This window comes from Schistocerca serialis, chromosome 1 (assembly GCF_023864345.2).
Source record: "Schistocerca serialis cubense isolate TAMUIC-IGC-003099 chromosome 1, iqSchSeri2.2, whole genome shotgun sequence".
Classification (NCBI taxonomy): Eukaryota; Metazoa; Arthropoda; class Insecta; order Orthoptera; family Acrididae; genus Schistocerca; species Schistocerca serialis.
The window spans coordinates 1,138,370,529-1,138,397,791 of NC_064638.1; the positions used below are offsets into that span (position 1 = coordinate 1,138,370,529).

The 27,263-nt window shown below is 42.4% G+C and overlaps 1 protein-coding gene and 1 pseudogene across 1 annotated transcript in view; both read left to right on the plus strand.

The window, feature by feature from the left end:
• LOC126459482 (putative inorganic phosphate cotransporter) overlaps positions 1-27,263 on the plus strand; it is a 189,456-nt gene that overhangs the window by 151,738 nt on the left and 10,455 nt on the right. The window contains exons 5-8 of the mRNA XM_050095863.1: positions 296-519; positions 606-755; positions 9,233-9,365; positions 24,908-25,152. Coding sequence (XP_049951820.1) covers positions 296-519; positions 606-755; positions 9,233-9,365; positions 24,908-25,152 — 752 coding nt within the window. The remainder of the gene's footprint in view (positions 1-295; positions 520-605; positions 756-9,232; positions 9,366-24,907; positions 25,153-27,263) is intronic.
• LOC126426192 (5S ribosomal RNA) lies at positions 19,581-19,698 on the plus strand (annotated as a pseudogene).

Here is a 27,263-nt window from a genome sequence, read left to right on the forward strand (position 1 = left end):
TGGGTTCATGTACAATCATGAATAATCATTTTCACTGTAACTATGTCCGAGAAGCTTTGTGAAACGAAAGTGCAAATTTATGTTTAATTGCTGTACATTGAAGGGCACTGTTGTGCAGATGTGTAACCTGTGACAGTCGTCCACTTGTAAGAATTCCGGGGTGTTAACGCTCTTCTACTGCCATACGAGTTTCTCAGTGGTAAACACGACGGTGCTGGCACCGTGTGAGGTCTTCAGTTCACTTTGTCAGGTAACAACTGTGCGCTGGCTAGCTGTGTTTGTTTCTGTCCCCCAGGTGGCCAGATGGGCACAGTGATAGCGACTGTGGTGTCCGGAGTCCTGGCCCAGAGCGCTGCAGGCTGGCCCTCCATCTTCTACACGTTTGGAGGGCTGTCCATCATCTGGGGGGTGCTCGTCTTCTTCTTCGGAGCAGACTCTCCCGCCAAACACAGATACATGTCCCCGCAGGAACTGTCCTACATTGAAGAATCAGTAAAATGTGTCTCACAGGACGAGAAGGTAGCGTAGAACATGTCCTACTCAAGTGATTGGATATAATATGTTTGCTTCATTAAGCTGGGCACATCTTTGGACTATGTTTTCAGAAATTACCGACGCCATGGGTCTCTATTTTCACTTCCGTCCCTTTCATCGCCCTCGGGTTAACCCACATGGCGCAGAACTGGGGATCCTACACACTGCTAACTGAGATACCTACGTACTTCAGTAATGTTCTGAAATTTAACATCACCGCAGTAAGTAAAACTATTTAATACACTTGAAGATGGCTGCTACAGGAAATAGTCTTAGAGAACCTGCGAGTGCGCATTTCTGGTACTGTCGCGTGTGTTTGTAATTCAAATCTGTATTCTGATAGCGACAATCGCGCCAACGCTTTGTTTAAAACAATGGACTCGCCGTGGGGTGGACGGCGGTTCAAATCCCCGTGCGAACATCCTGATTTAAATTTTCCGTAGACTTTCTCAATTGGGATGGTTACTCTCTGAAACCTACGAAAATAACGCGGCTGATTTACTTCCTCAATCCGGGCTTGTGCTTCAACTCAAATGACGCCCCTGTCGACAGAACATGAAACTCGAATCTGTTTTCCTTCCTATCAGTACGTTTACTAACGTGTTAACTAATAAGAAATTAAGAGAAAGTAGTACAAATTGAGGTATTATATATATATATATATATATATATATATATATATATATATATATATATATATATATATATATATACAGGGTGTTACAAAAAGGTAACATTCCTCACACACAAATAAAGAAAAGATGTTTCGTTAGTATGTACTGATCAAATCGTAAATTTTCACAATCAACATGTGTGGGCTGACGAGAATCCGCACGCAATTGTGCAATCACGTCATCAACACAGATTTTCTGTGAACGTTTGGGCAGGCATTGTTGGTGATGTCTTGATTGGGCCCCATGTTCTTCCACCTACGCTCAATGGAGCACGTCATCATGATTTTATACGGGATACTCTACCTGTGCTGCTAGAACATGTGCCTTTACAAGTACGACACAACATGTGATTCATGCATGATGGAGCTCCTGTACATTTCCGTCGAAGTGTTCGTATGCTTCTCAACAACAGATTCGGTGAACGATGGATAGGTAGAGGCGGACCAATTCCATGGCCTCCACGCTCTCCTGACCTCAAACCTCTTGACTTTCATTTATGCGGGCATTTGAAAGCTCTTGTCTATGCAACGCTGGTACCAAATGTAGAGACTCTTCGTGCTCGTATTGTGGATGGCTGTGATACAATACGCCATTCTCCAGGGCTGCATCAGGGATTCCATGCGACGGAGGGTGGATGCATGTATCCTCGCTAACGGAGGACATTTTGAACATTTACTGTAACAAAGTGTTTGAAGTCACGCTGGAACGTTCTGTTGCTGTGTGTTTCCATTCGATGATTAATGTGATTTGAAGAGAAGTAATAAAATGAGCTCTAACATGGAAAAATGGCTCTGAGCACTATGGGACTCAACTGCTGTGGTCATAAGTCTCCTAGAACTTAGAACTACTTAAACCTAACTAACCTAAGGACATCACACACACCCATGCCCGAGGCAGGATTCGAACTTGCGACCGTAGCGGTCCCGCGGTTCTGGACTGCAGCGCCAGAACCGCACGGCCACCGCGGCCGGCTCTAACATGGAAAGTAAGCGTTTCCAGACACATGTCCACATAACATATTTTCATTCTTTGTGTGTGAGGAATGTTTCCTGAATGTTTGGCCGTGCCTTTTTGTAACACCATATATATATATATATATATATATATATATATATATATATATATATATACTGAAGCGCCAAAGGAATTGGCATAGGCATGCGTATTCAAATACAGAGATAGTGAGTAAGCAGAATATGGCACTGCGGTCGGTAACGCCTATATAAGACAAGTGTGTGGCGCAGTTGTTACATCGAAATTTGGAAATTTGTGGTAAGGACTTGTGGGACCAAACTGCTGAGGTCACCGGTCCCTAAACTTACACACTATTTAATCTGATGATGATGATATCCCATACTCCTTGACAGAGCGTAGGGGAACGATGCGGGAGACCCGCACTGCCGTACTAGGCAAGATCCTTGCGGAGGTGGTTTGCCATTACCTTCCTCCGACCGTAATGGGGATCAATGATGGTGATGAAGACGACATCCCAACACCCAGTCATCACGAGGAAGGTGAAAATCCCTGACGTCGTCGGGAATCTAACCCGGGACCCTGTGCTCGGGAAGCGAGAACGCTACCGCGAGACCACGAGCTGCGGACCTGTTTAATCTAACTGAAACTAACTTACGCTAAGGACGACGGACACACCCATGACCGAGGGAGGACTCGAACCTCCGACGGGGGAAGCCACACGGACCGTGACAAGGCACCCTAGACCACGCGGTTACCAAGTGGTGTTATAATCGGTGCACGAGCGTTGGGACATAGCATCTCCGAGTTGGCGATGAAGTGGGGATTTTCCCGTCTGACCATTTCACCAGTGTACCGTGAATATAAGGAATCCGGTAAAACATGAAATCTCCGACATCGCTGCTGCTGGAAAAATATCCTACAAGAACGGAACCAACGACGACTGAAGAGAATCGTTGAACGTGACAGAAGGGCGACCTTACCGGAAATTACTGCAGATTTCAAAGTTGGGCCATCAACAAGTGTCAGCGTACGAACCATTCCACGAAACATCATCGATACGGAGTTTAGGAGCCGAAAGCCCACTCATGTACCCTTGATGACTGCACGACACAAAGCTTTACGCCTCGCCTGGAACCATTCCACGAAACATCATCGATACGGAGTTTAGGAGCCAAAGGCCCACTCATGTACCCTTGATGACTGCACAACACAAAGCTTTACGCCTCGCCTGGGCTCGTCAGCATCGACATTGGACTGTTGATGACTGGAAACATGTTGCCTGGTCGGACGAGTCTCGTTTCGAGTTGTATCGAGCGGATGTACGTGTACGGGTATGGAGACAATCTCATGAACCCATGGACGCTGCATGTCAGCAGGAGAGTGTTCAAGCTGGTGGAGGCTCTGTAACTGAGTGGGGCATGTGCAGTTGGAGTGATATGGGACCCTTGATACGTCTAGATACGACTCTGACAGGTGACACGTACGTGAGCGTCCTGTCTGATCACCTGCATCCATTCATATCCACTGTGAATTCCGACGGTCTTGGGCAATATCAGTAGGACAATGTAACACCCCACACGTCCAAAATTGCTACAGAGTTGCTCCAGGAACATTCTTCTTAGTTTAAACACTTCCGCTGGCCACCACACTCCTCAGACATGGACATTATTGAGCATATCTGGGATGCCTTACAATGTGCTGTACAGAAGAGATGTTCATCGTCTCGTACTCTTCCGGATTTATGGACAGTCCTGCAGGATTCATGGTGTCAGCTCCCTCCAGCGCTACTTCAGACATTAGTCGAGTCCATGCCACGTCGTGTAGCGGCACTTCCGCGTGCTCGGGGGTCCCCTACACGATATTATTCAGGTGTACCAGTTTCTTTGGCTCTTCAGTGTAGATGCAGCTCGACAGGCGAAAGGGCGTGGTGCGTGCAAGTGTTGACACAGGTGAGCATCGCTCGTGAGGAGGTGACGACTGGAGTCGTTTGTTTCGCCCAGCAGACACTTTCAGTCCCTGCGTTGGCGGGAACGAGAGGCCACAAAGCAAACCGGCTGACAGGAAGGCAGCAGCTAGTCTGGAGTGTTTACACTATCAGCGGGAAGGACACGGGCGCTTGGCTGTTGCAGGACGCCGGGGTGTGGGTTACCTCCAGGGTGGCAGTCAGCGGCCGGAAATTCATTTCACGGCCACAAAATGCATAAAATCCGAACCATTATGGCGTCCGCCCCCTGTAGCTGAGTGGTCAGCGCGACAGAATGTCAATCCTAAAAGCCCGGGTTCGATTCCCGGCTGGGTCGGAGATTTTCTCTGGGCAGGGACTGGGTGTTGTGTTGCCGTATTCATAATCATTTCATCCACACCGACACGCAAGTCGCCAAAGTGCTGCCAAATCGAAAGACTTGCACCCGGCGAATGGTCTACCCGACGGGAGGCCCTAGTCACACGACATTTTCATTTTCCATCATGATCCCAAGTTAGGAAAAAAACAGCAAATGAAAGACAGAAACGAGATGACAATGCCCTCTCGACAGACAAAATGGTATTTAAGATATTAAAGATGTAAGATTCAGAAACACCAATTGACTTAATTTAATAAGTTTTTAATACCTTAAGCGATTTGACAGAGCAACGTTTCCAAACACAACGTTTGAACAGCTCTATCGAAATACAGTTTTACAATTTTTATCAATATAATACATTTTGAATTATAAGCATGGATGTTCATTCCAACGATTATCAATGTAAAGGATGTTTATAAATGAATATCGGGGATTTAACACTTTATAATGTGTATATTATTAAACTTACGGTTATAAATGATATTTCAAATGAAAGAGCAACTCAAACAGTTTTACCAAGAACCTTACAAATGTTCAATGTGAGCACCATTTGTCACACGGCACACATCAGGTCTATAGCCGAATTCTTCCCAAACGTTCGTAAGTGTGTCTTCAGTGATTGTAGCAACAGCTCCTTCAATCCGGTTTCTTAATTCAGGGAGGTCTGCTGGTAGCGGAGGCACGTACACACGATCCTTGATGAAGCTGAAGGAAAAAATCGCATGGCGTTAGTTCGGCTGAACGTGGAGGCCATGCAAAGCAAGCCCTGTCATTGGGCCCCTTGCGGCCTATCCGGAACTCGGCTATAGACTTGATATGTGCCGTGTGACAAATGGTGCTCACATTGAACATTTATAAAGTTCCTGGTAAAACTTTTTGAGTTGCTCTTTCATTTGACATATCATTTATAACTGTATGTTTAATGTAATAAATATTGTAAAGCGTTAAAACCCCGATATTCATTTATAAACACCCTGTATTTTACCACAAAAGAGATTAGAGTACAGAGATATCCATAATCATGTGAATTTCATCGTGTTTAATGATAATTGATAGCAGCTTGGGCAAGTTAACTATCTCACCGATTAAAATGTAAATAACCAGAAACCGATGAATCCCAGCAAAAATCTAATTTCAAGCTAGTAAAATTCTAGTTCTAACCGATATCTAATATTTTAGAAGCAATTCACAAATTTAGATCACGTCTATTTAAGGCCGTTGGACACACTGGCACGCTACAGTCCATTCCGAGAGTTGAACGAGAACGGACATACGTTTTCATGAATGCCGTGTCGTTCTCTGATTGTAAGTGGCCGAAATGTTTCGGGCTTCAGTTTTATGGATTTTTAAAATTTCACACAAGAATTTTGGAAAGTTAGAACAGTTTTGACACTTAGTACAGGAACTGTAACTTTTTTTTGCAGGATCACATCTGGATTTGCAAATGTATCGCTTGCTGGTCTGGTGAACTTTAAATTCTGGTGTTTTGAGTATTATTGTTTGTCGCCACTGACCACGATCCTGCCTGAAAATAACTATTATTAAGAACTGTATGTCAGGTTATGTATCATACGTGCGACTGTCCCCTATACACCAACGTTGGCAAGTAACATTAAAATCAATCATGGACTTAAACAAACTGATTTTTCAGAACATCATAGTAACAATTGGAATAAAGTACGTTGCAAAGTCTAGAGCCTGTTGATGAGTTGTATTTACCGCAGTTGTTAACAACGACTGAACGGACAGCGAAAGAAATGATCAAAAGAGGAAAAAAGCAAACGTTGTCATAATGTTCCTGAGGATCGCTCACGAACATGAGCAAAATTAGAACATCCTACTCTATTTCAAAAGGAACGATAGCTTAACGTTTTGGAGGAGCCTAAAATTTATACTGACAAAAAGCGGGTCCAGATCTAATTCTGAATGAGCAGAAAGAGTTCGGTTGGAATTCCTATTTCGACATGTACATAGACTTGTTAAGATGATGATAATTATATATGGATGACTAAGGCAATAGATGAGAGAAAGTGTGCAATTGGACATCCGTAAGATGTATGCAGCGCCCAAGTTAAAATTTCGTTGGGCGACTACACGTCCGCCGTGTTCGAGGAAAATTTAATTCCCACTTCTCTTTGCAGTCAAGGGTGTCGTCTGCTTGCTCACTCCCCATTCAATTTGCATTTGACTAACTTCAAATAGCTTATGATAGCATTATTTTTTTCTCAAAAAAATAGTAAACAGCGGCGATTCCTGTGTACACTAGCAGCAACAAGAAAAATTTTGGTCGAAATATAGGCACTGAGATAGTTTTTGATATTAGGCCTGCGTATAACCTATAATTTAGCTACTGTCGCCACCCATAGATGGCTCTGCCTGGCTTTAGATACAAAAACGTGCACTGTGTTCAGAAGCAAATCTACCAAAATTTGAGGAAAGTAAATTATATATTTATAGGGCATGTGGAACATTCTGCATCTTCACGAAGTCTGGGGTTGTAATACTGAAGGCTGAAATTTGGCCAGTGTATAGGCTTATAGTGGTTGCTAAAATTTTTTTTAATTTACTGTCAGTTTCCCTCTCACATTACTTAATTCTGAGCAATAGAACATTATTTTGATTTACATAGTTCTAGATTCAGTGTTGAAATCTTGTTTCTAAGTAACAATATTTAGTTTGGTAGGAAAAAGTTTTCTGAGATGAATTGTGGCTACAGTAATTAACGTTTAGTATGATGCAATGCATTCTTCCTGTGATGATGTATCGCTGCGAGACATGGACACTGAACTTATTTACAAAATGTAAACTTAGGACTGCACAGAGAGCCATGGAGAGATCAATGCTGAGCTATAAAAGAAAGGATAGGGAAAGGGCAGATGACATCCGGTCTGTGACGAAGGTTAACGACATCTTAGAGACAGTAGGTTCCTTGAAATGGCAGTGGGCTGGCCACGTCGCAAGAAGAAAAGACAACAGATGGACGAAGCTAATATTGGAGTGGCGTCCGAGAAAGTATTGGAGGCCTAGAGGAAGACCACCAGACAGATGGGACAAAGACATCAAGAAGATCGCTGGTAACACCTGAAAGAGAACTGCCCAAGACCGTCCCACTTGGAGAAGACTGCTGAAAGCCTACCTGAATCCACGACTTGAAGAGGCCACATCATTTAATAATTGAATTGGCTGATGATGATGCAAAGGAGTACTTATAGCTAAGCTAGTGAACCACCCCGGCTTTGCATGGATAGCATTATGAATCTATGTCTAGAAGACTTGTCAAGTTCAGGGGTCGTAAATTATATACACAAACTTTCCTTGTGAATCAGTCTATTTATTGATGAAAACCTGAATCAAAGTATCTGCAGTTATACCTGAGATTATCCATCACGAACAGACAGAAAAATCTGGCGGTGGACTTTCATTCATCATAGTTCAAATAATTTGCTCAAAATATGTATAAATTATACACACAAACATTCCTTGTGAATCAGTCTATGTACTGATGAAAACCTGAATCAAAGTATCTGCAGTTATACCTGAGATTAGCCTTCAAATAAAGACAGAAAACAGCAGGAGTATGGAGAGACTTTAAATTAAATAAAACACTGGGAAATCTGGGATGGATTAACGACAGTATTATGAAAAGTATAAATCACTACTCAGCATGCAGACGAGACGTTGAGTCACAGGCAAGCACAACAAAAAGACTGCTATACACTTGATTTTTAGGCCAAAAGGCCTTCTTCTAAAGTGGAAAGCATGCACACATTCACACAAGCACATCTCACACACACATGACCACTGTCTCTGGCCGGTGAGGCCAGACTGTGTGCGGTAACTGTGTCTGATAGTGTAATGAGCAGTCTGTGGGTGGTGGGGGTAAGATGGAGGCTGTGTTGGGGAGGAGAAGGGATGTCAGCAAAGGGATGGGGGAAGATGTGCTGCTGCTTGTGGGAACGTGCACGGACGTGGTGGGGGCAGTGTAGGGCTATCCAACTTTTAATAACTTGTTAGAATGCCTTTGCCCTTCTACTGAAAAAGAAGACAAGTCTCTCAGTTGTTCAACTTTGTGATAGCTGGCTACTGCAGTAAATTCGTAGAATTTTAATTTTTCTTTACATCGTTTATACTATAATGGGAAAGTTGTAACATCTAACATATTTGCAATTTTCTTAATGGCCTGTGATCTTTTATTGATACGAGGCGAGCTACAGCATTGACTATTTCTCGCTCAAAATGAGCTACATCAGAATCCTAGCAGGAAATGGGCTGTTGTTTAACAAAGCCAAGAGTAAACGCTCAAACGTATCTGTCAAGTCGAAACTTTTTGTCCATTGACATTTCTTTCACCCCTTCCTGTGTTTGGCAACTTAAGCAAAGCCAAATAACTTGACGAACTCGCAAAATTTGACAAATTGTTTGATTATCTGAGGGGGTCTAAGATTCTTCTTGGGCACTTTTCCTGACAGAAAAGTTATTCGTGGATGTTGCCAGGAGTATTATATACAGCCAGTATAAATGAACATAAGTGCACCAATGAATTTCAGATGCCTTGTTCTCAAATTTCTTAAGAAAAAGAGATTTCTTGACGTTTGATAATAATATAACTTACCTCTGGTTTTGGAAGTAACTTGCTGTTGGTAACATTAATATTTATATAACGTAAATACTCATTAAGCTTACAATTTGTTTAATATTCTCTTGCAGAATGGAATACTTTCTGCGCTACCATACATTGTAGCTTGGGCCGTTAGTCTTGTGGCTAGCTGGATTGTAAACTTTGTGCAGAGGAGACAAATGCTCAGCACTGGAGCTTTGAGGAAAGTGATCAACACATTTGGTAAGAAAATTGACACTAATCATATTGTATCACTTTTGAGTATTATCCCTGTAAACTAAGTAGGCGTGATAAAGTCTTTGTATAATAATTATGAATCACCTAAAGTGTATGCTAATCAACAGCATATAAATTTTTTGAAACATAGCCATAAAGTGGGTTGCATGAGGCACGTTATCTTGTAATAAATGTGAAATTATCTGAATATTTCATTCCCCGAATTTTTTAAATTGATAAAAGCAGTGTTTTTACGAGCATCTGGCTATTCCATTTTTTGTGCGAATTTATGGGAATAAAACAAATATATGTCGTGTCACACTGCCTACACTCGATAACACCTGTTAGCCAGCCTGATACGAAGCCCACACACTCTAAAACTGTTCCAATGTAGGTCGCACAATTTTCTGATGTAAGTTCTTTGTTTAGCAGACTGCCTTTTTGGAATTGCACCAGCGCTCAAAGTATACTATTTGCTCCACCCGCCACTGAGTTAATGTGACCATTCTGTTCAAAATAAGTCATAAAGGTAGTGATCATTTTGGCAGTTTACTAGATTGAAACTAATTTAGTTTTATGTGCCATACATTACTAGCAGATGTCGGCAAACGGCGGAACTAATAACGTGTAAAGTACAAAAAATAAAGTATTTGCGATCTAAACTTAATTCATTAGTAAAAATGTTCACTCTATTTCACATATCTACGTTATTACTTCCAGGAATTCCTGAGATAAGGATGCCAGTTGGGGCACAGTTGTTACATTTTCATATTTCTCTACATTTAGAGCCAGTTTCAATACTTCTGATAGGTTTACGCTTTATAGAATACGACTAAGTACTGATTTCCTTCTTTCGTTTTTCAGATGATTATCCTGGTAGATAACTGCTTCATTTCGGAAAATCATTAATGTATGTCACCAACAGTGATGGCTCTATTACACTTGTTTGTTCTCTGAAAATAAGTAACGAAAGCATTCGACACCATTTACATTTATTTTGATTATTTAAAATGCCTCACTTAATCAAAAATCCAGGACGGTGTGAAACAACCGCAGTGATTCATTTTCTGTGTGAAAAATACGTGAAAGTAGTTGAAATTGTTTCGCAGATTGGTGAAACCAACGGAGAAACACTACGAGCAATCTTGGATCCATCCACAGAGTTGTAAAAGATTGGGACATCAGCTGCTAAATAATCTATTACGTAGGACAAGCCGTCTTTATCCTATTTTATTAATATATTTACATTGAGCCAGCTGTATTTATTGATTTTTGATTATTTGCTATCGATTTCAAAGCACAAATGGCTTCGTTGTCAGGAACGTAGCGTGATGATGGACTTACTATGCATACTCGTACACAGGTGTGTTACGTCGTCATGAGATAGCAACATCTGGTATGTTCGTACCACATTTTTTACTTTGAAATAGATCACAAATAGTCAAAATCAGCACAACAGACTGGAGATGAAAATATTAATAAAAGAGAGTAAACAGCTTCTATTTTCTGTGGTAAAACTGTGACGGAGGGAATGATAAGAAGATCGCCTAGAGAGTTTAAACATACCTGTACTAATATTCATGATGATGCGTGAAATGAGTGACCACCTGTCATCTCTGGTGACTTGGTGCGGAAAGTTGAGGCAGAATGCAAAGGAAACAGACGCTTTGCCATTTAGTCCCTGTCTAATCAGTTTACTCAAGTTTCAGGATGGGTCCTTCATAAAATTACTGCAAAACACTGAAAGCTGTGCTCACGCTGGTTTCCAGAAACGCTGTCTGATGTACACAAAAACTGAGCGACGTGGCGCAATGTTTATCACACTGGACTCGCATTCGCGAGGACGATCCTTCCGGCCAGCCTGATTTATGTTTTCCATGATTTCCCTAAATCGCTTCAGGCAAATTCCGGTATGGTTCCTTGAAAGGGCACGGCCGGCTTCCTTCTCCATCCTTCTCTAATCCGATGGGACCGATGACCTCGAAGTTTGGTCTCTCCCCGCAAATCAACCAACCAATGTACACAAAACCAACGGAATGGCCAGTGCATTGGATTTCCTTGAGCGTCAGGTAATGAATTTTTAAGCTGAACGGTCACTGGAGAGCAAACAAGTGTTTTTCGTATTACACTAGAATCGAAACAACGAACAACTAAATGGAGACTTTAACCCCGCCGAAGAAACTGAACACCAAGCAAACAATTTCAACCAGAAAAAGTGTATCTGTATTGTGTTGTGGTATAGACGGTGAATGTTTACTTATGTCCGTTTTGTCTCTTGGTAATACAATGACTTCTCACACAACTGTTGTATCGTAAGTCAATAACATCTAGCAGCCGAAATGCATAGCAGGCTCAATAAAACGACTTTTTTTCGGTTTGCTTTATGACGATGCCCGTCCGCATATGGTACAACTAACACAAAATCTCACCACATAATTTTGCTGGGAAGAAATTGATCATCCTCTGTACAGTCTTGATCTAGCGTCCAGTGATTACCACTTTTTCCTGAAGAAAAAGTCAGAAGTAATTTTTAATTAGTATTGGTGGAAATTACGTTGAACAGTATAGGATTTCATGTATTAATAAAATTATTGAAAACATGATTCCTATTTCCTTTCTGATGTGTTTCGTTCATCAAAAGACTTTCAGTCCAATCCTGCGTGTACCTAGATTTCTTTCTTCATCAGTCTTCTGACTGGTTTGATGCGGCACGTCACGACTTCTGTGCCAACCTCTTCATCCCAGAGTAGCACTCATACCCACCGTCATCGATTATAATTATTAGTTGTTTACATTACACTCTCCGTCTTCCACCATAGTACTTGCCCTCTATGCCTCTCCCAATTTCCATGGAACATATTACCTGATATCTATACAGACATCCTACCATCCTGTCCCTTGGTCCAGTCAGTGTTTTCCTCATATTCTACAGAGGACGCACTCATCTCTTATCTACTAAGCTTATTTTTAATTTTGAGCATCCTTCTGTAACATTTTATATGAAACGCATAGATTTTCATTTTTCTACCATAGTCCATGTTTCACTTCCACACAAATGCTGTGTTAAAAATAAAAATAAAATAAAAAAATAAAAATAAAAAATAAACCTCAGAAATTTCTCTAATTAAGGCCTATCTTTGATACTGATAAACTACTTTTATAGAGGAATGCTCTTTTTGCCTATGCTAATTTGCTTTTCATATTTTCCTTGCTTAGTCCGTCATGGGATATTTTGCTCTTTCCTTAGTCTGCTAAATTGTCTCCAATTTTTATGTTGAGTTTATCGTTAATCTCATTTGCACTCTTCATCATTACTTTCGTCTTTCATTCATAAACTTTCAGTCTATGTCCTGCGCTCAGTAGGCTGTTCATTCTGTCTAACAGGTAAAGTAATTCTTCCTCACTTTCATTGAAGGTAGTCTTGTCATAAACGAATGTCATTGATATCCTTTCACTCTGAATTTTAATCCGTCTCCTGAATCTTTCTTTTATTTACGTCATTGAACAATGATGGAGAAAGACCACTTCCCTGCCTGTGTGGATGATATTCTCTGAAAGTCCTATAATTTGTCAGCAGTCCCGTACATTCTAAATACTAACTTGAATAATCTTTTGGTGATGTTAAAAATTTCGAAGTAATGTTATCTATCCATTCTGCCTTGTACGACAGCAAGTCTTGATACCAGATTGTAACGGATTTTATGTGGTCAGCGTTTCTGAGCTGAATTTCGGTCTAAAAACACTGAATCCTGCCAGTTGTATGTACGTCATCTAGCTCTTTACGTAAGTTCAAAATGGTTCAAATGGCTCTGAGCACTATGGGACTCAACTGCTGAGGTCATTAGTCCCCTAGAACTTAGAACTAGTTAAACCTAACTAACCTAAGGACATCACACACATCCATGCCCGAGGCAGGATTCGAACCTGCGACCGGAGCGGTCTCGCGGTTCCAGACTGCAGCGCCAGAACCGCGCCGCCACTTCGGCCGGCCTTTACGTAAGTGGGTAAGGTCCAGACAACAAATCTAAAGCCCTGAGGGCCAGCCACCATTCTATTATAACATTCTATTTGTCTCTGATTGTAACCACTACCTCTGGCGATTGGACGAAGGCAAGTTGTACTACAGAAAATAGGTTCATACCTAGTACATCATTGTGGTTTTCGAACCAATATGATGAGGTCAGTTGTACCTTGACTGTATTCATGGCACTGAAAACATCATATGCGTACGCTGTAGGTTGTGTTTCCAATATGATCATTATATTCTGGGTTTTTGATTATGTTTTAGCTTGTTTTATGTAATTATATCTAACGAAAACGCACACTGTCCGATACCTACACCAGGATTCAAATCAACACTCACGACAAATTCGAGGAGTTATATAATCCTTAGAGCACAGAGTGAGGAGCATCTGCTAACCGGAGCTGCTTGTCACGGAAATATCCCATAGATGCTTTGCTCAAGAACGGATATTCATCAGCTGGAATAAAAAGAAGTTAAGACAGCTACGATAAGATCATTGCGATGTACAGGCGTCTATGGAATCCAGAGTTTTCCTGGCGTTCATTAAGGGAATTTCTGGCCACATAGGAAAAATCTTGACGAAACGGAATGTCACTGTAATATACACACCCAAGCGGAAGGTACATGAACACTTAATGTCGGCCAAGAATGATTGCAAAAAATCAGGAATTTGGAGGATTCTGTGTAGTTGTGTAGACGGGTAGGTAGTTAACATTAAAAGAACGGTCGAATAAACGACAAGAAGAATACAAGGGCAACTGTAGAAGGGGAAAAGCAGGCAGATCAGCTGTTGCAGAACATGATTTGCAGCCAGTAGACCACCGGACTAGATTTGCTAGGAGGCAGGTGTCGGCGGCCACAATCGGACACAATGAAAGGCTATACGGAGAGGCCATAAAGACTGCTAAACACCCCAGTAACTCTATCCGGAAGGAGAAGGATATGAAACTGAACGATATCTGGATTCAGAAGTTTGTACTAGCCTTCCACCATGGGATGATAGCAACAGAGGACTACAACAACCGATAACGGCCACTTCTGCTTGAGTAGTCAAAACATGTGACGCCCCGCCTCTTCGCAGGAGCACGCGGAAACGGAATTTTACTTCAGTCAGTTGCAAGCCAGGATGTGCATCAGCCCTCGAAGAAAGCTATAAACCCCCCTAGATGATGTCCTCTGCAAATGGGTTTCAATAAGAAACTCATCTGACCACGGAATAATAGCACGAAATATTTTAAGAAACATAACTTACGTTTTTTTAGAATTATGTTAAAACTGTTTTTATTTGTGACACAAATGTCAGTACAAAGATAAATAGAAATAAATTACAGAATGTATGGAATAAGTAACATAAAGTAAACATGTCTGGGAACAAGTTCAAGAAAGGTTACACAATGGACAGACAAAAGCGAGGAACCTCAAGAGCATTTGGACCAGTCTGAAGTCTCGGCGCAAGAAACAGAACAAAGAGGGGAGCAGAGCAAGCAGTCGTTGGCTCGTGCTTCTCCGTAGTCACAGTTGTGGAGGCGACTACAAATCCCCATTTTCTGCGATTACATCTGGATCTTCAGACCCCAGAGAGTAGGTGATTGAGAGCACGTCATGAGGTCTGTTTCTCTTGGCGATCATGAGGGAGATTCCGGATCGTTAAGGTCAGTGAGGATCGTTACAGCTTTTGTTTCCACATTACCATTCTCGATTTAGATTGGGTCGTTTCCAAGATTTCACTGGTTTTCATAATGATTTTCCTACATCTCAATCTCCGGACGCTTACTACGTAATCAGGTAATTGATGGTTGTGCTTAGTGACCATGTTTGTTTTCTCCACATTGGCAGCAACTTCGTGACGGATGTCTTGCAGCGCAGCACCTGCCGACTGATTTATCTCGGTAAGTGATGTAAGCCGCAGGTATCCAGTAATAAGCCGGTAAGCCACATTTAGTGCCTTGAGGAAGACATACGTTACACTGTGACGTCAACTGACCTATATCAGGCAGGTCGTTCGGTGAAGATGATGGTGATTAGTAGTTTAGAGCGCTAAACAGCGAGTTCATCAGCTCCCTTGCATGAAACAGATACGAAGGTGATGAAAAGCTGTGAAAAATCAACAGTAAATTTGAAAACCGAAGTGTATCAACACACAAGAATTGAAAATACATTCCTGACAATGTAAGATCCATAAAAGACCAACCACAAAATCATACTAATTGGAATAACATAAATAACGAACTGGAATAACTAGACAAAATCAAGGGTAAATTAACAATACACACAGTGTTAAAAAGGGCACAGATTACTGATGCGGGTGACTACTTAGAAATAATGGGCAACCACGCCACTTTACGAGAGATTGAAGTCTAACACCTAGTATCATGCAGCAGACTGGCAATGCCGTTGTTCTTCAAGATAGCTGCTGAGAACCCCATGTACTGTCTAGTGTGTTGCTTATGATGTTATTTCTGGTTTCCACTTTCAGCCTTATATTCTGTGTGTTGCTTGTAAGTCAAGGCTCCATTAAATGCGACACCTAAATATCCAGCTGTACCTTTTGCCATGAGACGCCAAGTGTACGATATGTGTAACGTATGTCTTCCTCAAGGCATCTGTCGAATAAACTTTCATTCCTTTAAAGGACTTAGCCTAAGTTACCAAAAAAATAATAAAAAAAATCATCTGCATAAAGAAGATACGTGGTATGCTCTAGAACTGCCTAGTGAAAAGTATAGGTGCTAATAAGAACATGGGCCAACAAAGTTCCTTGTGGTGAACATATCAGAGACAAATAATGTATACAAGAATTATGGTTAGTTACAGAGGACTGCAGTTATGATCAGTTCAGCTGCCTTTCCAGTATACAGGGTGACTTTCGCTGTCTTCCCTCCATAATTTGCTTCTGGAAGCTACAGTACATTACGATATTGCAGTGCCTCTGTTATTCTGATTACGACAGAAAATTCCTTTGGACATGCATGCATGTCTAACCTGTACGGGAATATGCGTAATGGATGTACGAGTAAGAGTCGTAGACGCATAGTTGACGACATATGGAAGTTTATGTCTGGCCATGAGTCGTGCAAGGATAGCCAAATGATAAAGCGACCGCTCGCGATAAGCGGGATACCATGTTCGAGTCCCGCTCTGGCACAGATTTCCATTGTCGTCGTTCCATTCTACAGTTTATGGTTGTTCTTACTCGCAAATGCGAATTCATTTAATGTGCAGATTTAATTAGATGTAATAGTGTAGCAAAGTGACACGCCAGGGTAGCCGACAGCGCTAATGCGTTGCTTCCTGGACTCGGGTAGGCGCCCCAGGCCCGGATCGAATCCGACCGGCGGATGAACGACGACGGCCAGTGTGCCGGCCAGGCTGGATGTGGTTTTTAGGCGGTTTTCCACATCCTACTAGGTGAATACCGGGCTGGTTCCCACGTACCGCCTCAGTTACACGACTCGCGGACATTTGAAACACATTCACGTTATTTCACGATTTACACTAGACGCCGACAGCTGGGGTACACTAATTCCGTCCTGGGAGTATGGGGTGGCGGCAGGAAGGGCATCCGGCCACCCCTTCCACTTAACCCTGCCGACCTTGCTCACAATGCGGGATAAAGACGGAAGCACAAGAGTGTAGCAAAGTCACTAACTCATAAATTGTATAGATTCACGACAAGAAATGTTGCAAATATTACAATTTTGCAGGCTGTTAGTTCGAAGTTGATGAATTTTCTCTGCGAATGCACCATTTTGTAATCATCTTAACACTTTGCCATCTACACATCTCGTACACATTTATTCGCTTTGTGCCGGCAGCGCTAATTCGAATTACTTGGCTTGTCGCCGGCCGCTTGTCACCTTTCCGTTGATGACAAGCTTCAAACACATTGACTTTTTCGCGCTTTAATTTTTCCGGAAATCCTCTATTTTGCCATACCGTTCCACAAACTCGAATTTTATTTTCAACTAACGTCTCTGCAAGCTCTACACCGTTATAATACTTATCCGTGTAGAGGCGATGTCACTTTCCATGAGAAGGTGTCAATAGTTCCATCACTGCCTTTGCTTAAGGTTGTCCAGCGCCGGAATATATCTTGAATGAGGAAATGTATCCTGTACTCGAATCATACAGCATCCAAATGAGTATGCCATATTTTGTTATTTTCGACGGATTGTAATCTTTGCCGGCCGGGGTGGCAGAGCGGTTCTAGGCGCTACAGTCTGGAACTGCGCGACCGCTACGGTCACAGGTTCGAATCCTGCCACGCGCATGGATGTGTGTGATGTCCGTAGGTTAGTTAGGTTTCAGTAGTTCTAAGTTCTAGGGGACTGATGACCTTAGAAGTTAAGTCCCATAGTGCTCAGCCCCATTTGAACCATTTTGTAAACTTTAAAATTTAACTGTCTACTCCGCGGTATCATTCCTTCATCAACTGAGATGTTTTGATGTAGATTAAACGTTTCTTCAAATTATTTGGAAAAATAATCAGTTACAAATTGCACTTTGAAAAGCCGGTCGGCACTATCCGATTTATTGTTGTTGTCGGAAAAATGTAAAAAGATAATATTTGTCTGAACTGGTTGCGGAACATCGTTTTGCGAAATATCGGGATGTCTATCAACGGATTCGTTGACCAATAATCATCGATCCTTGATTTTTTTACAATTCCCATTAGGATAGCAAGCCCAAACCATTTTCTAAGATCGTGTCCCGTAACGTCGACAAATTTGGCATTTTTTTTTTGTCCTGTTTCCTGCTATTGCAATTTTGACTCTAATACTTGTTAGTTTCGTTGCTAATATATTCAAATAGATCGATCACAGTATATAAATCTACGATATGCACGACGCTATGGGTATCTTTGGGAAATATGTGTGGACCCTGATATCCTTCAGATTTATTATTGGTCCTCAGTAAATCATAGTCTGTGTTTTTCGTTTGATTCATTAGAATCAGTTGGCAACCGTAGCGTTCAACGAATTCTTCTTGGACGTATTTCACTATCATCCGTCGACCCTGCTTCACTTTCGTGTTTTTGATATCCAATGTCTTCTTCCCAATCGGCCAAGTCGTCCGGAACGTCAGACAAGACGTCAGCGCATTCATCATAAATAATCATATCGTCTCCTTCGTCTGCCATGGTGAAAGTGCAAAAGTACTTATAAAAACAATAAACTCGTTGATGTGTGTAACTTATTGTTACCTAAGCAAAACACCAACAGTATGCAAAAGATAATAAAGTGCTGTCACCAGCCACTGAGCGATACTATGCACAAGACACCACTGTGTTGTTGCCGGCCGTTGACCGTTATTTCGCGTACGACACCGCTGCTTTGTCGCCGGACGGCAGTGTTAAAAAGAGGGCGACGTCGTCGCTGCTTCGGTTTACTGCGTCACAGCGAACTACGGAATCCCCCTGAAGATGTACTCTGCGTACAGGGACGAAACGTTAGGTCAATCAAGCAAATTCATTTACCCACGACTTAATACTACGAAAAATTTACTGTTGACTGATATGTTTGTTGTCAGCGTTAACCACCCACAAATATCATGTGTGCCTCAAAACAGTTATTTCTTTAAATTTTATGGTCACCCATTTTTAAAATGCGTTACGATGTGACTTATCACGTCGGTTGAAATATTTCTTGATTATATTCCAATTAAGACTGTTGCTGCTGGCACAGTCGTCTTCAGTACGATAACTGGTCTCATACAGCTCTCCACGTCAGTCTCAAGCAGCTTCATCCTTGCACAGCGCCTGGAACCTACATCATGTATATGTAGAACTTACATTCATTTGAACCTGCTTGCTGCATTGAAGCATTGATCTAGTCTCCCTCTGCAATCCCCCCCCCCCCCTCCATCCAGTTATCTTCTCTGTTAATAAAATACCTATTCCTTGATGCCTCAGCATTTGTGTCACTAACCGAGCTTCTCGATTGGTTTTCCGGAATACCTATCAAATCTTCAGCAGTTTTCCGTAGAACCAAATTTGAAAGGCTTCTATCCTCTTATTGAATGTAGCATTTATGGTGCACGTTTCACTTCCAAATAACGCTTTTTTTTGCTGATGGTACTGTCAGTCTGGATATTACATTCTCTTTACTTACTGCGGTTCGTTACTTAATCCAATTCTCTCAGCATCACCTGACTTAATTCCATTATCCCTGTTTTATTTTTATTTATACTCTTTTTATGCCAACGGCCTTGCCGCAGTGGTAACACCGGTTCCCGTCAGATCACGGAAGCTAAGCGCTATCGGGCTGGGCTAGCACTTGGACGGGTGACCATCCGGTCTGCCGAGCGCTGTTGGCCAGAGGGGTGCACTCAGCCCTTGTGAGGCAAACTGAGGAGCTACTTGACTGAGAAGTAGCGGCTCCGATCCTGTAAAGTGTCATACGGCTGGGAGAGCGGTGTGCTCACCACGTGCCCCTCCATATCCGCATTCAGTGACGCCTGTGGGCTGAGGATGACACGGCGGCCGGTCGGTACCGTTGGGCCTTCCAAGGCCAGTTCGGACGGCGTTTAGTTTTAGTTTTTTATACACTTCTTATAATCTCCTTTCAAACCAACCATTGTGTTCAGTTGGTCGTACAAATCCTTTGCCGTTTATGTTATACGCAAACTGTAAAGTTTGTAATTCTTTTTAATTTCCTCCTAGAGTCCTTTTCAACTTGCTCTCCTTAGTTACCTTCGCCTCTTACAACTGCAGTCCAGTTCTAGATAATCGTTTACTCTCTGTATTTTATACCTCCTAGTACTTTCAGAAATTCAATTTCAGTTTTAAGGAATGACAGTAAACTAGGGTTGTCTTTCATCAACCTGTCTTCTAAGATAGGTCGCAGGATCAGTATGGCCTCGCATGTGTCCACATTTCTCCTAAACCTAAACTGTTCTCCTGAAAATCGACTTCTACCAGTCGTTTCATTCTTCTGTAGATATTCAGTGTTAACATTTTATGACCGTTAGTTATTAAATGTGTGTTTCAGAGACACTCACTTCAGGCAGCAGCTAATTTTTTTGAAACACGAATTATTAAATTTTTATAGAGGTCTGGCATATATCACCTGTTTGAAATATCCTCTACCCGAGGTGGGACAATTCTATCAAGGCGTTTTCTCCCACGGATCTTAAGAATTCTGGGCAAAAATCGTATACTGCAGGAAACTTGCATCTACTTACATCTTTTTGTAAGATTTCAAATTCTTCTCACAGTAGAGCATTGCCCATTTTAGCTTCACCCATGTCAGTAAGAATTCAATGGGCTTTCGGGGCGAAATTCATGCGACTAACGCCAGAGAGGACCAGCACCTGAGAGGACTCTCTCTCCTTCCCTTCCCAATCCCGTTCCCTCACCGCCCCTGAGGCGAACACGTTCTTGGAAGTAATTGAATCAGAGAGCTTATAAGCGAAAACACACACACATACTGTATTTTGCTCTTCCAAGCACCGCTCACTGCCCAGTCATTTTTTTTTTTCGAGTACTTGTTTAACCCTGCCCCTTTCTTGGATACAGCCCAGTCAGAGAGAATCCAAACCAACACACATATATTTGGATCTCCCATTCACAGACCATTATTTACCATAGCTTAAAACGAAACAGTCAGTCTGTATGTATCCCAGAACCGCCATCTTGTCGACACTTGTAGAACCCACACAGCTTTGTCAGAATTCACAGAACGTACACACGGCTTCATCATCATCATCACCATCAGCGCACACACACACACGCACACACACACACACACACACACACATCTCTCACGCAAGAAAATTTTTCGGGTCCTAGTTAAGACACGCCGGTTTCTTGAAAACAGATCAATCAGAGCGCTTCTAAGTCATCAAATACTCCGTTATAAAAGTTCAAACACACATGATAGGTGCACCACTTCAGTAAAAGGAGTTGAAAAATGTCATTTGATAGAAAAATACTGGGCTGAGATTGAGAGATTTAAATATCTGTACACTGGATTAGAAGCTCTGTGACTGGCCAATTTCCACGAAAGTGGCGTTGTTTAAGAAGAAATTGAAAAATGCAATTGGACAATAAAATGTTGAGTCGGGATTGAGGATCTAAATACTTATGTGTTGGCTTAGAAGCTCTCTGATTGGTCTGTTTCCAAGAAAGGAAAGGGGCTTAAGAAGGAGTAGGAAAAAATATGACTGGACGTAAAATTTGAGCTGTGGTTTGATAGCAAAATCTATGAATGTGTTAGGGGTTAGCACGTATTCTGGCATAATATCCAACGATATCGTCGGCTATTTCCACTGTCCATAATATAATGTAGGTAATTTACTTTCAAGCAGGCACAGCCGCCAAATGACACAGGCATGTGCAAATTTTCGGATTGAAACAACCGTTTATTGCTTCCTCCAAAATCTGTGTCAATACAGCGGCGTTTGGAGCATCAGCCAAAGTGCTCAGACTGGTGCAGCCATTTTGTAACAACAAATACTGAAGTCCGATTAACAATATGAATAAAACATTCACTAACACCGAATAGGATAACGGTACACTCATCTGGCGTGCTCTCCTACACTATGTGATCAAAAGTGTCCGGACACCTGGCTGAAAATGCCTTAAAAGCTCATGGCTCCCTCCATCGGTAATGTTGGAATTTATTATGGCGTTGGCCCACCCTTAGCCCTGATAACTGCTTCCGCCCTCGCAGGCATACGTTCACTCAGGCGCTGGAAGGTTTCTTGGGGAATGGCAGCCCATTCTTCACGGAGTGCTGCACTGAGGAGAGGTATCGATGTCAGTCGGCGAGGCCTGGCACGAAGTCGGCGTTCCAAAACATCCCAAAGGTGTTCTATAGGGCTCAGGTCAGGACTCTGTGCAGACCAGTCCATTACAGGTATGATATTCCGTTGTAACCACTCCGCCACAGGCCGTGCGTTATGAAGAGGTGCTCGATCGTGTTGAAGGACGCAATCGCCATCCCCGAATTGCTCTTCAACAGCGAGAAGCAAGAAGGTGCCTTAAACATCAATGTAGGCCTGTCCTGTGATAGAGCCAAGGAAAACAAGAAGGGATGCAAGCCCTCTCCATGAAAAACACGACCACACCATAACACCACCGCCTCCGAATTTTACAGTTGGCACTACACACACTGCAGATGACGTTCACCGGGCATTCGCCATACCCACACCCTGCCATAGGATCGCCACATTGTGTACCGTGATTCGTCACTCCACACAACGTTTTTCCACTGTTATTCATCCAATGTTTAAGTTGGTTACAGCAATCGAGGCGTCGTTTGGCATTTACCTGCGTGATGTGTGGCTTATGAGCAGCAGCTCGACCATGGAATCCAAGTTTTCTCACCTACGGCCTGTCATAGTACTTGCAGTGGATTCTAATGCAGTTTGGAATTCCTGTATTATGGCTGGATAGATGTCTGCCTATTACACATTACGACCCTCTTCAACTGTCGGCGGTCTCTGTCAGTCAACAGACGAGGTCGGCCTGTACGCTTTTATGCTGTTCGTCTCTCTTCACGTTTCCACTTCACTATCACATCGGAAACAGTGGACCTAGGGATGTTTAGGAGTGGAAATCTCGCGTACAGACGTGTGACACAAGTGACACCCAATCACCACAGCACGTTCGAAGTCCGTTGGTTCCGCGGAGCGCCCCACTCTGCCCTCTGACGATGTCTAATGCCTACTGAGGTCGCTGATATGGAGTACCTGGCAATAGGTGGCAGCACAATGCACCTAATATGAAAAACATAAGTTTTTGTGGGTGTCCGGAAACTCTTAATCACATAATGTATCTCAGCCACTGCCTATAACTTAACTCCCCTTACCTGAGCAACAACCACAATTGTCGGACGCGCTATCTGTTCTAGCCGCCAACAACATACAAACGCTTACCTCAACGGCAGTCACGTTATAGGGTGAACGGGCACAGAGCACGTGGGCACTTTAGGGTTGTAACCTCCCCCTCACTTATCGACCTTAACGACAGTGAAAAATTAAACCGCGTGCACGTAATGGAAATCTGAGAAAAGCAATCGTCACCCAAGTTAATTTGTCGGTAAAGAGGGAGGAAAGGGTTACATCGAAATGAAAAGAAAAATGCAAATGAAATTGGTGAAAATTAATTTTGAGAAAAGGGTAAAATTAATAAAGAAAGTAAATGGGCGGTCGTTACGTTAACAATTAATTGGGGTTAATTAGATATTTGAGATTTGGGGAAAACTACGGTCGCCAGTCCTATGGACAACTACTATAATAACTGAAAATGAAAGATTAATGCAAATATAATTAGCACTAAAAGCGTGGCAGCTGAAGGTTGACCGTGCTGTGAGAAAACTGAATGTATATCAGAAGTAATAAATTTCGCTACACTCTGACTTAATTTAGCAAAGAATCAATAAAACCGGAAAATTAAAAGTTAATTTAATGACTGAAATTAATAGTGAACTTTGTTTCTGAAGCACTACAAAATTCAATAAAACAAGGTTAATCTTGGGCTACTTCAACAATCATTTCAAAAGCTACTTGAATCTACGCAATTTAGAAATAAGAGATTTAACTTTGAACTTGAATTAAATAATTCTCAACAATTAACAATAGTAAAATTTATACGTACCAAGCTGAGCTGCAGTCACATTAAGCTAAAATATGGTAACAAAACTCGCACTCGTAATTTCTGCTTTTGTAATCTAAATATTGTAGCCAGCTATGAATACTTTAACTGAACTTTGAAATTAAAGCAGTGAATTGAAATGATATTACTCTAATGCTGGCGTATGAATTTCAACGACACTCGGGTTCATTCCAGAAGAGGAAGGGACCCTGCTTGGTAATGCAATTGGGACAATGAGCAAACAAAGGTTCATGCTAAGTTTCTGTATTTTTGTGATGCAACAGTTTGAAAAGCTGAGGTCTGCCATACAGTTCTAAAACTTTACGTGCTTTTAGTCTTATTTGTTGGTTGATTGAAGGTTTGCAGTCGTCGATCGGGGAGGTGGCGACAGTCACTCACTGTCGGCCGTCGCTGTTGCAGAAGCTGGATGTTGGCGCGCCTTCTTCTCGACACGGTCACCAGGCGAAACGGGCTCTTGATGTGCGCCAGCTAACGCTTCCCGTCCGCGACACCGTGTCAGAAACTATCATAGCAAGTCGAGCGCAATTACATGCTGCCAAACCCCGAAAGCGCGGAAACTCGCGGGAGCGTCACACCACACACCTGCTCCACCGCCCTACTCCAGCCACTCTCTCCCTGCCCGCGCTCCACGCGGCAGAGTTCACTACCAAAGATCCTAAACACTTTGGTTCTCCACACGACCTATCGATGTAATCGTTCGATAGCATAGTTTTCCCTAGGCCAGACTCAGCGTCAAAATACAAATAATATTTACAAAACAATTACATATATATATAAAACAATTACAATATATAAAGACACAGATATGTCATATCTCCAGGTAACAAAATAAGGAAAAAATGTATAGTACAATAGAGGGAAATAGGAGGATATGCATTTCCGGCGTTACACGGTGTGGTGTTTCAGGCCACTGGTGTCCGGCGGCGGCACTGCTGGCGCTCAGCGTCATCAAGGTGGAGAACCCGGCGGCCTCGGTGGCGCTGCTGACCGTCGCTGTGGGCTGCAACGGCGTCACCATCATGGGCTTCCAGCTCAACCACATCGACCTGGCGCGGAACTTCTCTGGGGTCATGATGGGCATCACCACTGGCATCGCCACACTCATGTCTATTGCTGCGCCGCTGTACGTGGGAGCCGTAGTCAAGGAGAATGTGAGTACTGCTGGAATGTGTATTCGTAGTAGTAGTAGTAGTAGTAGTGATATTAGGAATAGAAGTATTGGATAAGTTGTGGTATTACACAACAGTTCTTGCTGTGGAAAAATGTAAGATAATGCGGATTAGTAGGAAGAACAAACCTGTAATGTTCTGTTACAGTATTACTAGCATCCTGCTTGACACAGTCAAATCGTTTAAATATCTGGGCGTAACTCTGCAAAGCAATATGAAATGGAACGAGCATATGAGAACTCTGGTAGGGAAGGCGAATGGTCGACTTCGATTTATTGGGAGAATATTAGAAATAGTGGTTCACCTGTAAAGGGGATTGCATATAGGACTCTGGTGGAACTGGTTCTTGATTACTGATCGAGGAGGAGGAGATTAGTGTTTAAAGTCCCTTCAAGAGCTCATTAAAGACGGAGCACAGGGTCGGATTAGGGAAGGATGGCGAAGGAAATCGGCCGTGCCCTTTCAAAGCAACCATCCCGGCATTTGCCTGAAGTGATTTAGGGAAATCACGGAAAACTCAAATCAGGATGGCCGGACGCCGCTTTGAACCATTGTCCCCAGAAGGCGAGTCCAGTGTAGAAGATGTTTTTGTTTTCAAGAGCAACTTCAGTTTCAAGAATATTTTCGTGAAACTCCGTGAAAAGACAGTTTGGCCCCACGTTGGGTAGTCGCGCTGTATTAGGCGCTTTGTCACAGTTCGCGCGGCAGCCCCCCTTGCCTCTTGCCTCGGAGGTTCGAGTCCTCCCTCGGGTCTGAGTGTGTGTGTGTTTTCCTTAACGTAAGTTAGGAAGAATCCTGGACATGCTAAAAGGTATCAGATAGATTATATAATGGTAAGACAGAGATTTAGGAACCAAGCCTTAAATTGTAAGACATTTCCAGGGGCAGATGTGGACTCTGACCACAATCTGCTGGTTATGAACTGTAGATTAAAACTGAAGAAACTACAAAGAGGTGCTAATTTAAGGAGATGGGACATGGATAAACTGACTAAACCAGAGGTTGCACAGAGTTTAAGGGAGAGCATAAGGGAACAATTGACAGGAATGGGGGAGAGAAATACAGTAGAAGAAGAATGGGTAGCTCTGAGGGATGAAGTAGTGAAGGCAGCAGAGGATCAAGTAGGTAAAAAGATGAGGGCTAATAGAAATCCTTGGGTAACAGAAGAAATATTGAATTTAATTCATGAAAGGAGATAAGTTAAAAACGCAGTAAATGAAGCAGGCAAAAAAGTATCTCAAAAATGAGATCGACAGGAAGTGCAAAATGGATAAGCAGGGATGGCTAGAGGACAAATGTAAGGATGTAGAGGCTTATCTCACTATGGGTAAGATAGATACTGCCTACAGGAAAATTAAAGAGACCTTTGGAGAGAAGAGAACCACTTGTATGAATATCAAAAGCTCAGATGGAAACCCAGTTCTAAGCAAAGAAGGGAAGGCAGAAAGGTGGAGGGTCTATACAAGGGCGGTGTACTTGAGGACAATATTATGGAAATGGAAGAGGATGTAGATGAAGACGAAATGGGAGATAAGATACTGCGTGAAGAGTTTGACAGAGCACTGAAAGACCTGAGTCGAAACAAGGCCCCGGGAGTAAACAACATTCCATTAGAACTACTGACAGCCTTGGGAGAGCCAGTCATGACATAACTCTACCAGCTGGTGAGCAAGATCTATGAGACAGGCGAAATACCCTCAGACTTCAAGAAGAATATAATAATTCCAATCCCAAAGAAAGCAGGTGTTGACAGATGTGAAAATTACCGAACTATTAGTTTAATAAGTCACAGCTGCAAAATACTAACGCGAATTCTTTACAGCGGACCTCGGGGAAGATCAGTTTGGATTCCGTAGAAATGTTGGAACACGTGAGGCAATACTAATCTTACGACTTATCTTAGAAGAAAGAGTAAGAAAAGGCAAACCTACGTTTCTAGCATTTGTAGACTTAGAGAAAGCTTTTGATAATTTTAATTGGAATACTCTCTTTCAAATTCTCAAGGTGGCAGGGGTAAAATACAGGGAGCGAAAGGCTATTTACAATTTGTACAGTAACCAGATGCCAGTTATAAGAGTCGAGGGGCATGAAAG